Source organism: Phoca vitulina, unplaced genomic scaffold (genome assembly GCF_004348235.1).
Source record: "Phoca vitulina isolate PV1807 unplaced genomic scaffold, GSC_HSeal_1.0 scaffold40, whole genome shotgun sequence".
NCBI classification, from domain to species: domain Eukaryota; kingdom Metazoa; phylum Chordata; class Mammalia; order Carnivora; family Phocidae; genus Phoca; species Phoca vitulina.
Window position 1 is genome coordinate 13,938,760 of NW_022589743.1, and position 13,404 is coordinate 13,952,163.

General features: G+C 34.2%; 1 protein-coding gene across 6 annotated transcripts in view; it reads right to left on the reverse strand.

Moving 5' to 3' along the window:
• Positions 1–13,404, reverse strand: part of BCAS3 (BCAS3 microtubule associated cell migration factor) — a 618,903-nt gene that overhangs the window by 418,433 nt on the left and 187,066 nt on the right. For all 6 annotated transcript variants that reach the window (XM_032428491.1, XM_032428494.1, XM_032428495.1 and 3 more), the window contains exon 13: positions 12,711–12,804. In XM_032428491.1, the coding sequence (XP_032284382.1) occupies positions 12,711–12,804 (94 nt within the window). The remainder of the gene's footprint in view (positions 1–12,710; positions 12,805–13,404) is intronic.

Genomic DNA, 13,404 nt, shown 5'->3' on the forward strand with positions numbered 1-13,404 from the left:
ACAGCAATCAGAGAGGGATGCATAAGAAATACAGATACATGGTGAGGGGTCAAGAAAGAGGTCAATGAGTCTCAGATGTGCAGCTTGGCCAAATGGGTGGTCAAAGCACCACGAATCATATATTCCAGAGCATACATATGACACTCTAACAGACTTCAGTCAAGGTTCTAGCAGGGGAGATCAGAAACTATGTAACAATTATTAGATGAAAAATAAAAGTGTTAATCATTTAGCATTTTTATTTTGGGTATATTTGCAAATAGGTCAAATATTAGCAAATTACCAAGTGTCTCTGGAAATTAGATTTCATTACCTATCTGCACTATTTCAAAACATGACTTCTTAATTACATTTCAAAAAGACTATTTATAAGAACAACCACTGACATACAACAAAGATTACTGGGCACCAAGGTAGGGATTCTTTGCACAACCTCACTCTACATATCTGTATCTATATAGATAAATGTAATGGCTTCTTAGCCCATCAGAAAGATATGGCTTGGGGGGCACCTGGGTGGCTCAGTCGGTTAAGCATCTGACTCTTGATTTCAGCTCATGTCATGATCTCAGGATTGTGAGATTGAGCCCTGTGTCAGGCTCTGCCTGAGGTTCTTTCCCTCTCCCTCTCCTTCTGCTCTCCCCCCTCTCTCTCTTTCTCTCTCAAATAAATAAATATCTTTTTAAAAAAAAAAGAAAAGAAATGACTTGAATAAAGAGACCAAAACAACAACCATCAAAATTTCCCACAAAACAATCAAAGCAACAAAGGGAAAACCAAAAGATCAGTTCATTTTAAATTAAATAATAATTTTATTCTCTTCTATACTGTTGGTACTCTAAATTGTTGTGTTTTGTTTTTTTTTTGTAAAACCCATTATATTAATTCTGAATACTGATATGGACTGACTACTGTTTTTACATGTTTCTTTTCATCATCCATTCCGGCACCCAGTCCCCATTCCCATCCCTTCCCATCATAAGTACCCACCCTATTGGATGTAATGTATGTCCTTTGAAATATATGTATCCTTGAGAAATATTTGCACTGTTTTCAGAGCAATGTTCAAAATAATTAACATATGGCAAGAGTATAGACAAATCTGAACGAGAACAGTGAAACAAGCCTGAACCCAGGGAAGGGCCAGAACATTCTGGAGGAGAGGAAATGCGAAGGGACCACAAATATTCAAGTACTTCACTGCTTAACAACCAGTGAAGTTGTCCTGATAAGCAAAAGTTTAATTCACCGTTGGCTACTTTGCATCTATGTACTTGACTATAGATATTCTTCTTTACCTTCTTCAAAATTTAATACTGGATTTCTACCGTTATAGTTACATCTGTTACAGGTAGTATAGTGTTACAGGTATGTGTGTGTATATATATGTTTGCTTAACATTCTACATAGCATATATATATGTATTCACATCTTTCATTAGTTCATTTAGTGCTAACTGAGCACCTTTGCTTAATTAACTAGAAATATTATGGCAGTCATGGTGGGAAAGGAGACGGGCTCCTCCTTACTAGTGGACGCCCAGGACCCGGGGCTACATTAGGACTTTCATGGGCTTTGGGCATTTTTGCCTTTATGGGCCCCCTCTTCAATGAAAAAATATTTAAAATTATATTTTATGATTACAGTTGCTGGTTTTAAACATATATTAAAGTATCCCATTAGCTTAAAAGATTTTTTTTTTGCTTTTTTTAAACATTTTGGTGGGACCACAATACTAGCGTGGGCCCTGGGTATGATGCCTACTGTACTTTATGGTAAGTTGAACCTGCAAAGTTACCACTGACTCTCATACAAGTCCTGTGCCACAATGAACATAGAGCAAAGAGAACAAATTCTTCAGGGAGTAATCCATTACATGAGTAAAACACGTCATTTTATGAGATGATGACAGAGGAGAGTAACTACAAATCTAGAATGGAAACAGCTCCTTCTTCGGGGAAAAAAAAATAAAAGCAATAAACTCTTCAAGCTGCCTTTGCATTGTTAGTGATACAGTATAAGTGACTGGCAGTAATAAACCAGCAGCTGTCAGATGAGAGGAAAAATCTGAAGCCACATAATTCTGTAAATCTCTGAGGCATTATATAGGTTAACAAAAACCAAGATAAGGTATTTTTCTGACCACTCACTGTGATCAATGGGGAAAACTCTGTGCAAAAGAAAAAAAAAAAATCCAACCTAAACTTTTTAAATGATTAACCCAAGACCACCATCACCTTTCAATATATAGCATTTAATTAACCAGAAAAATTTCAAGTCTGTTAAAGATGCAGTCAAGCATCCAAAGAGGTACATGTTTAATCTACTTTACTACAGACCCAACATTCATTTTCCTCTTATTAATGGATGGAAAAGCAATTTCCCTGCCAAGGAAGGGCAATTATTTAAAATGTAGATGTGCTGTACTTCACAGCTCTCAGCTACTCCAGCTGGCAGAAATAACGCCTCTGGAAAACAGATCAATTATTTACCAAACTAAAGACAACGGGTCTATTTTAGGAATGTCAGGCTTACTGCAGGGAGTTGAGTATTTCATTATTCTATTTCTAATTTCCAATTAAATTAATAAAAAATACTTGCCTTTTTTATGTCAAAGACAATATACTTAATAATATGCCAACCTAGTGTACTTAGTTACACAAATATGATATATTTTCTACAAGATATTTTTAACATATATGTTATATATTTCAATCTTAAGTGATATGTTTCTTCATTTAATACAATTTGCCATCAGGGATCACTCCCACAGTTTAGGGGAAAAGACAATTCTTGCTCAAACCACAAATGAGAAATAACTTGGTTTTATTCAACAAATGAGTAATTACATTGAATTAATGGCTTATCTCTGCCCTGCCATAGTTTTTCCATGATTGTAATGATAGAAAAAAATTAATTAATGTAATTATTCAGGTGAAAATTATGGGCTATGTGAAAATTACCAGACTAATAATAAATAATACCTGGGGACAAAGTAAAAGCTTACCTCTAGCAGAAAACATGTTCAAAGGATACTCTCGGGTATAAATAAATTTAAACTAGGATAAGGTAGGTTAATAATAATAAAAACAATGCCAGCTACACTTTGTGAGGTCTCACTATGTTTTTGGTATTGTTTTAGGCACCATTATCACCCCTCATTTCATTGATGAGCAAACTGAAGTTCTGGGGATGACCCAAGCAGATTAAGTAACTTGCCCAATTAAGTGGCAAGGTGGGGGGAGGGGGGGCATGACATTTTATTTAGAGTCAGGCAGGTCTTCACAAAATGATATTTAAAGTGGGATTCAAGAGATAAATAGGAGTTACCCCAGTAAAAAGAGGATTTCAGGCAGACGGAAAAGGATGTAACATGTTTAAGGAGAAAAATAGTGTGGCTAAATGTTGGAGGGAAAAGGTAGGAGAACAGGTTGAAGCAGTAAAGTTGTGCTGGGTTATAATACTTTTAGACAGCACAATACAAGATGACGGTATCATTAACATTTAACATTTCTTCCAAAATATTTGAGTATCTTAAAAATGGAAGTAAACACATGGAAAAAGTATGATACAACAATCACAAACAGAAGAACCTAGAATTGGGCTGTGACCAAATAAGATTTTTTAAAAACTAAGAGTAACTGAATGATTCTTAGATCTACTGTTATGAACTCAGTATTTGTGCAGCCCCCAAATTCCTATATTGAAAGTCTTAGAAACCCAGGCTATATACGGAGATGGGACCTTTAAGGAAGTAATTAAGTTTAAATAAGGTGATAGGGTGAGACCCTGATCTGATATGATTAGTGTCCTTATAAAAAGAGCCATCACAAACCCTTGTATACTACTGGTGGGAATGGAAACTGGTGCAAGCACTGTGGAAAACAATATGGAAGTTCCTCAAAAAAATTAATAATAGAACACCCATATGATATATGCACCCCTATGTATAGTGAGCATTATTTATAATAGCCAAGATATGGAAGCAACCTAAGTGTCCACTGATACATGAGTGGATAAAGATGTTATAGAAACTTATATATAAAATAAGGAATATTACTCAGCTATAAAAATGAATGAGATTTTGCCATTTGCAACATGGGTCTAGAGGGTTACTATGCTAAGTGAAATAAGTCAGAAAGAGAACTACCATACATCCCACTTAAATATGGAATCTAAAAAAATGAAACAAATGAACAAATAAACAAAAAACAGACTCTTAAATTAGGAGAACAAACTGATGGTTGCCAGAGGGGAGGTGAGGGGGATGAGCAGAAGAGATAAAGGTTAAGAGGTACAAACCTCCAGTTATAAAATAAGTAAGTCAGGGACATGAAAAATGCAGCATAAGGAATATAGCCAATAATATTGTAATAACATTGTATGGTGACAGATGGTAACTACACTTATCATGGTGAGCACTAAGTAAGGTACAGAATTGTCAAATCAAGATGTTACACACCTGCAACTAATATAACATTGTATGCCAATTATACTTCAATTTAAAGAAAGAACAAAAATTAAAATTAAAATTAAATAAAAATTTAAAAAGAGAGAAAGAGACCACGGAACTTTCTCTCTCTCCCTGCTCCCCTGCACCAGTGAAGACACACTGACAAGAGAAGGTGACTATTTGTTATCCAGGAAGAAACACCTCACTAGAAACCAAATCAGCTGGAATCTTGTTCTTGGACTTCTAGCCTCCAGAACTATGAGAAAAAAAAATTCTGTTGTTTAAGCCACCCAGTCTATGGTATTTTGCTACGGCAACCCGAGCTAACACATGTACACAGGTTACTGTCTACATCTAGCAGTCCTCGAGAACATTTTACCTGCTCCAATGACCAGCAAAGAGGATTTGGGGTTGAATTTGTAAAATCAGACTGTTGTTGTTACCCTATAACAAAAACAAAACCGATAAAAAACAAAACCAAAGTTCTTTAAAAATCTACTTGTAAGTTCAATACAAAAAACATAAAGAAAATTAGTTTCTCTTACATCAGGCAGAACAGCAGAAGGAAAAAAAATCCACAATATGTGAGGGTAAGAAGAACTCAGCAACCTTTTCAAAAACTTTCAATGGCTCCATTTGAGCTGACACCACAAATTAGAATGCTGCCCCCAAAAAGTACAACTCTGTACCCAACTAATTGAGAGGATCAAGATTAATAATGTTAAATGGGACACCTGGGTGGCTCAGTCAGTTAAGCATCTGCCTTCAGCTCAGGTCATGATTTTGGGGTCCTGGGATCGAGCCCCGCATCGGGCTCCGTGCTCAATGGTGGGGTCTGCCTCTCCTCTCTCTCTCTCTCTCTCTGTGCACACGGGCTCTCTCTCTCTCAGATAAATAAATCTTTTTAAAAAGATTAATAATGCTAAAAGCTGTGAACAAAGAAAGAGAGCTGACAGTTGCTAGCAATTAAATAGACACCTGTCAAACTAACCTATCCTATCTAGTTGAAACATTCCTGAAAATTATGGGCAAAATACAGATATTTCCATACAGAAAAAAGCTAAAAAGCCATCTTCATCAGAGAATCCAGAAATATCCCACAGAAGTATGTTACTTTAATGAGAAAAGTGCAAAAGAAATTCAATGGAGAAAGAATGGGATCTTGAAAAAATGATGAAGTATTTGGATAACCATAGCCAAAAAACAAAAGCAAAAACACAAAACAAATGAACCATGACCTAATCCAATACATTATACAAAAACTAACACAAGATGGGGGACCTGGGTGGCACAGTCGTTTTAAGTGTTCAACTCCTGACTTTGGCTCAGGTCATGATCTAAGGGTCATGAGGTCAAGCCCCGCATCGGGCCCTGAGCTGGGCATGGAGCCTGCTTAAGATTCTCTCTCCCTCTCCCTCTGCCCCCCCACAAAAAAACTAACACAAAATGATAAATTTAAATATAAAATGTAAAACAAGAAAACTATTAGAAAATCACATAGGAGAAAAATCTTCAGGTCCCAGATTGGTGCACATTTTTTAGGCATGAACAAGAAAACCCAACTAATTCTTTTTTTATTGATTTGACAAAAAGTAAATAATTTTGCTCAGCAAAAGACCCTGCTAAAAAGATAAAAATACAAACTCCTTACTGGGAAAAAATATCTCCAAATCACCTCTATTACCCATATCTAACAGTATTTATAAAATTAAAAATGGTGAGAATAGCAAATACCTGCAAGGATGCAGAGAAAGCATGTCTAGGGGATTAAAGGAAAGTATGAGAACTACGTCTCACCAAGTAGAGGATATCAATAAAGAGATAATATTATAAAAAAGAAACAAATAGAAATTCTGGAATTCAAAAGTACAATAACTTCAATAGAGGGGCTCAAATAGCAAATTTGAACCTGGCAGAAGAAATCAACTGAGATTATCTAGTTTGAGACAAAAAGAATGAAGAAAAATGAACAGAGCCCCTGAGACCTATAAGACACCATCAAGAAGATTAATCGATGAGTAGCAAAGAAGGAAAAAGAGGCAGAAAAAATGTTCAAAGAAATAATAACTGAGAAGTCCCAAATACAATGAAAAACGTTTAGGCAATGAAACTAATCAGTAGGATACTACAAAGGTAGATATTTGTCAATTTTAATTTGTCAAGACACAGAGAATGTGTGAACACCAAGACTGAACCCTAAGGTAAACGACAGACTTTGGTTGATAATGATGTGTCAATAAAGGTTCATCATCTGTAACTATACTACCACTGTGGTGTGGAATGTCAATAGTATGGGCAGTCTGGGGTGAGGGCAGGATTATATGAGAGTTCTCTGTACTTCCCAATTTTGCTGTGAACCTGAAACTGCTCGAAAAAATAAAGTTCATTAATTAAAAAAAAAAAAAAGCTCTCTAGAAAACGTTACTCACTGTGTATTTAAATCATTAAAAGCGAGAAATTTACACCACCCAAAGTGAAATCTGTCCAGATTTAAGCATTGGAGGTCTCTCTGGCACTTCCAACCAAATCATAAATGTTGCCACTAAAATATTTGTTTTAATTCAGGACTCAGAGTCACAGCTAATAAACAAGAATGGGAAGGAGAAATTGAAAAACAAACTGCGTGCAGCTGCTGAACTACAAGTTTCACAACGCTATTTAATGGCAGCCCTTAATTTCTTTGCTGAATAGGCCCCATACAAGACCAAATGGCATACCACGCAGTCAAACAACCTACATTTTCTCCGTAGGAGAAATGGAGTGTTATTTCATCGTGTACATTTTACATTGCTTCTAAAATTTCCCAGAAGGGGGACAACAGGTCTGGTTTCTTCTTGAATTCTGATGTATGTCCAGGATATTTTAATAATTCTGTCATCCAAAAATATGCCTTTCTAAAAAAAATAAAAGAGACTAAGAAATTTATTTACATTCGTAAGTATAACAGGGATATATTCAGGTAAAGTTGTTAGAGAAAGAACAGGTTTAAAAACAAAAATACACCATCAACATTTTTGTTACGTTTTGTTTTGCTTTTTTTTTTAATGAACTTCCCTAAACTTGTAAAAAGTATTCTAACAAGCACTATTGTTATTATTGGCCACACTACATACCCCATGAAAAAGCCTTTAACCAAGTAAAAGAATTATTAGAGGAGCAAAACTGTTAAAACTCACTGATAGAAATAAATTTAGAAGCTTGTATGGACACACGTAAAGAAAAACTGGAAGGTGTTACTAGAGGATCTACAAGTTATATTTTGAAAAGGCCAAATTAAGTAAAAAAAGTACTGTTTTAAGGCCCACTTAAATTACATACCTTTCCACAAAATACCAACTGATAAAAGTTCAGAAGCTAATAAAACTAATTCAATCAGAGAACAGAAAACTGTCTCATTCTATAACATAAGTAAATTTATTGGAGGATTTAAAGATCAATAGAAAATACATCATTTGATCTCCCAAAAATATTTTTTAAAACTATAACATAAGTAACTAAAGGGGAAAATAACAACCACTAAGGTATCCATGCATTTACAAATGGCAATGCCAGCCTCTTGCTTCAAACATTTCATGTGTATGTAGGTGTATCTGTCTCAATCTGAGAGGGTTAAGATAAACCAAGAAATATAATACAGAAACTATACAAGCAAAATAAAATGTCACATAATCACAGGAGCTGGATAATCGTTAGCAGTCACAGCTGAATCCAATATCATTATATAAGAAACAACTCAGTCACCAGCTTAAAAAAAAAAAAGTCGAGGCTTTCAAATCAGTGAGAATTGAATCTTTTATAGACACACTCACTTATACTCAAGCCATAACAGTCATATTCTGAGTAGCAAAAATACTCAGAGCTGAACAGTAAATAACTAAGATGAATTGCAAGCAGTTGCATGAAATCTCCACAATCTTCTATGAAAGATTTTGCAAACCAATTTTGTGAGTGGTTGCTGAGTTATGAACCCTCCATTTAATTCAAATATTTAAACAGGTACAAAGCATTTATAAAATGTTGCAGAAATGATGACACATTGAAAAATATATCTGCCACATAATAAACGGATGAGTCCACTGTATAGACTCTGCTCCACAATCTATGTCAAATGTGCCATATTTTTCTTGCCTCATTCATTCAACTAATATTTATTTATATACCAGACACAGAATCATTATTCCCTAGCTAACTGTCTTTTAGGTTACAGATTAGAACTGACTTCCGTTGAAGAACGTTCCCCAGTAGTCAAAACCAAATTAATATTCATCTCCTGGCATTCTGTCCTTACTCCACAAAGGATTTTCCTTCCTTGTTTTAAGTCTCTATCACATCAGCAGATTCCATGACTAGGGAATGTCACTTCTTAACTCAATCACCAAGCCTGAGCCAGGCAATGTGAATGGCATCTCCAGTGAAAGTGCTAGCTTCCAATGTGTTTAGACAGGTGAAATCACACCAAGCATAAACCTTTGGATAACAGGCTCTTAAACATTCTAGTGCCATGAACCTTTTTAGCAATATGGTGAAGCCTAGGAACATCTTTCTCAGAATAATATATTTTTAAGACAAAGTAAAATACTTGTGATTTTAAAAACTGACATGCAGAATATGTGCTTTTTGTTATATATTAAAATATAGGGTCTACCATAATTTTGAACCATAAGCAATATTGAAAGAATTATATAAATAAGATAGAAATGATGTGAAAACATCTGTTATTTTTACTGCTCATAAACTCATCAGTACAGCTAATACTCCATTGGTTTATTTTACATATTCATAAGTGAAGGAAATTTTCATTAGAGATTAGAAAAAATAAAGATGTAGTTTTTTTCCTAAGTCGACATACTCTCTGAATTCTATCCATGGACCTCCCAGATCCTAGATAGAAGTTAAGAAGCCTCATTTGAGATTCAAGAAAAAAAATAAAAGAGATCTTAAAACTCATAAAATAGTTCTCACAAAATGATCTTCCCTTCAAGAAATTACAACATTCAATGTAAGATTGACTTAAGAATACAACAGCAGAAGAATGTCAATTTATATGTTTTAAAGAGATTATATACACACCAAAGGAATGATCTATAAAAGAAATAACTGATAAGCTGGACTTCATTAAAATTAAATAGTTCTGATCTTCAAAAACACTTTCAAGAGAATAAGAAGACAAGGGCGCCTGGGTGGCTCAGTCGTTAAGCGTCTGCCTTCGGCTCAGGTCATGATCCCAGGGTCCTGGGATTGAGCCTCGCATCGGGCTCCCTGCTCCGCGGGAGGCCTGCTTCTCCCTCTCCCACTCCCCCTGCTTGTGTTCTCTCTCTCGCTATCTCTCTCTCTGTTAATTAATAAATAAATAAATAAATAATAAATAATAAATAAACAAATAAATAAATCTATCTTTAAAAAAAGAGAATAAGAAGACAAACCAAAGACTGCAAGAAAATATTTACAGAACACATATCTAATACAAGACTGTTATCCAAAATATACAAAGAACTCTTAAAAGTCAACAATTAAAAAATGAACCCCCCAATTAAAAATGGACAAAAGATCTGAACAGACACCTCATCAAAGAAGATACACAAATGGCAAATAAACTATGGTATGTCCACACAATGGAATGTTATTCAACACTAAAAAGAAATGAGCAATCAAGGCATGAAAAGACATGGAGGAGATTTAAATGCATATTAGTAAATGAAGGAAGCCAATCTGAAATGACTATATACAGTAAGATTCCAACTATGTGACATTCTGGAAAAACGGAAACTATGGAAACAGTAAAAGGATTACTGGTTGCGAAAGGTTGAGGGAGGGAGGGATGAACAAGAGCAAAGGGGATTCTAAGGGCAGTGAAACTATTCTGTATAGTACTATAATGGTGAATACATGCCATTATATATTTGTCAAAACTGACAGAATGCAGACCACCAAGAGTGAACCCTAATGTAAAGCGGAACCCAGAGGATAGGTAGGGAAACAAGTATTTAAAGAAATGATTATCCCAAGATAAATTATATCATAGAGTTATACAACTAGTGCATTAGGAACACAAAAAAAGTAGGTATAAATATAAAAATTATTAATCTTACCATAAAAACACAAATTTGAGAATTCAAATAGAAATCAAATAAAAAATGTACATCAAAATTATGAAATCATAGAAAACTGGTTTTCCAGAACTCACTGTTAGACAATGAAAGAAATAACTAAAACATTCTTTAGGTTATATAGGATGTTCTTATTTTAATGGAAAGCCACAGGCAGGAAAAAATACAGCTTTCAATGTCTGAAACACTCTGACTATGGTAATATGAAATATACATTAATACAAAGGAGATCTGACATAACAGATGGACTATCAAAATGAGTCATACTGGTTACTCCAAGTGGAGTGCTGTAAGTGACATAACTTCCAGATTGTTTCTTCAAATTTAACTTAATTCCCATAACATTCAGAGCATTTCCATAAATCTTTGTCTTCATTAATTAAATCAATCCTACTGATCAACAATCACTGCAAAATCTTCCTCTCTATCAAAAATGACTAATTAAGATATTAGAAGGGAGATTATTCAAAATGCTCTATATTATCCTCTTACCATCATTCTTTATTTGAAAAGATGAAAAGGGAAAAAAGATGGGTCTTTCCATCAATTTTAACTAATAGGATCATTTCTGCAGAATAAGATAAAAATGACAATCTCTTTAGATCCATCAACCAAAGAGATAAGATCAGAAAAGATTATAAGTTTGTGAAGATTATTTCAGCTCTGAAAGCAAAAGAGCAATTTTATCTTTTACTTAAAAACAAAGTATTTTAAAAATAGCTCCACTAGAGTGGAATTACACCACTCTAAGTATTAAATCAATTCCTAACCATGAAAATTGGTAAAGAGAAAGAATTAAGCGTGTATCTTGCCCTTTACACACACGAAAACTATGGTTCATTCCTGGTTGATGAGAAAAAACTCGTTTTTTTATAGAGGAACAGCAGTTAATCATGCAGAAAACATGATAGAATTAGAAAAACCACCATTCTACAGCCTTCTATGTAACAACGCTATTAAATAAAAAGTTGTTTCAGAAACGAAGCCAAAATAACACTCTACAGATTACTTGCTAATCTCCACAAGAAAAACCTATCTCCAAAATGTAGATATTTTGATGGGCTACTAACATATCCATGTGATCAAACACAGTATCATATTATATTATTTTGCAGGACACATTTTTGAGATAATTGGGAAATTTTAGATTATGGCTTGGATATTAGATAATATAATGTGTTAAATTTCTGAACTACAATATCTGGTTATATGGGAAAAGGTCCTATTCTTAGGAAATGTATGATTAATTTGTAGTCTGGTGAAATGTCATCAAATATGTAACTTAAATTCAAATGATTCAACAAAATACAACATGCTTATGTATATATATTACACATACATGGGTGTACAAGTATATATATATATATGTATACACATCCGTATACATATATATTTATTTATTATACATATGAAATGTGAACACCTACTTATTCACTTATTCATGGGTCATTATTATACTCTTTTAAATCTATTTTTTTATCATTTTGATGTATTTTTATTTATTTTTATTTTTTTATTATGTTATGTTAATCACCATACATTACATCATTAGTTTTTGATGTAGTGTTCCATGATTCATTGCTTGCGTACAACACCCAGTACTATCTTTTAAATCTATTTTTATGTTTGAAACCTTACATAACAAAAAGTTTGGAGAAAGAAAATGAAAAGTAGTAGGGCATTCCATATACTATAACATCTCTCCTTATCAAATGCCTTAAGGACTAGCAGAAAAACAGAAACTACCACCAAAAAACAGGCAAAAATACAAGTAGTTTATAATATGTTACAAAATGAAAAGGAAACTTGAAGTTACAAAGTTGTTACAAACAACTTGAAGTTACTACATTAATATGTAGTCTGGAATATTGAAATTCTTGGCTTAATTATGATACAGAAATTAATGTAACTCAACAGCATTGTTTACCACCTTCTTGAGAGCAAAACTAATACTTAGAGGATTTCTAAATTTTTATTTTAAATTAATTCATTCAAGAACCACTTATTGAACACTACTTACTTTTCTGATATACACTGACCCATATAAGAAAAGTCAGCTTCCGTATTTCATATTTTCCATTTCTAAAAAAAAATTGGTTGAAAAACCCATGATATAAATGGCAAAAAAAAAATTTTTTAAAAGGACATACCACTTGTATTAAACGCCATACAGCACACTGGTTTTTCATGAGCAGGAAAGTGGGCCACAATACCATCACTGTCAGAATCCTCGCTCACAAGCACCTTTACAGAAAGAAAAAGGCAAATGGCAGTTAAGCTTTACTCACCAATCACTGAGCCTGAAGATATACACAGCTACACCACGATACCCCTAACCAAATAACATGCTTCCACTATATTGGAGGATTATTCTTGTCACTATAAGGTGAGAAGGTCACTTTAGGAATGAGGAAAAGATATATGCCCCAGTAGATCAATCATATAAACTCTAGAAACAGTTGATTGGCTTTACTGTAAATGACAGAGACAATAATTTCTTGAAGTAGAGGTTCAGAAGAAAACAAAAAGCATAAAGTCAGCCATGGAGAGCTTCATCCAAAGAACATACAGTTCTTATTGTGTTATGGCCTGCCGGAAAATGCTTGCTCATGACTAGATCATTATCGGGTCATGATATTCAGACATAAAACATTTAATCTAGAAATATTTTTTAAGATTTTATTTATTTGTGAGAGAGAGAGGACACGTGCGTGCAGCACAAGCAATGGGAGTGGCAGCCAGAGGGAGAAAGAGGATCCCTGCTGAGCAAGGAGCCTGATGCGGGACTCGATCCCAGGACCCTGAGCTGAAGGCAGATGCTTAACTGACTGAGCCACCCAGGCG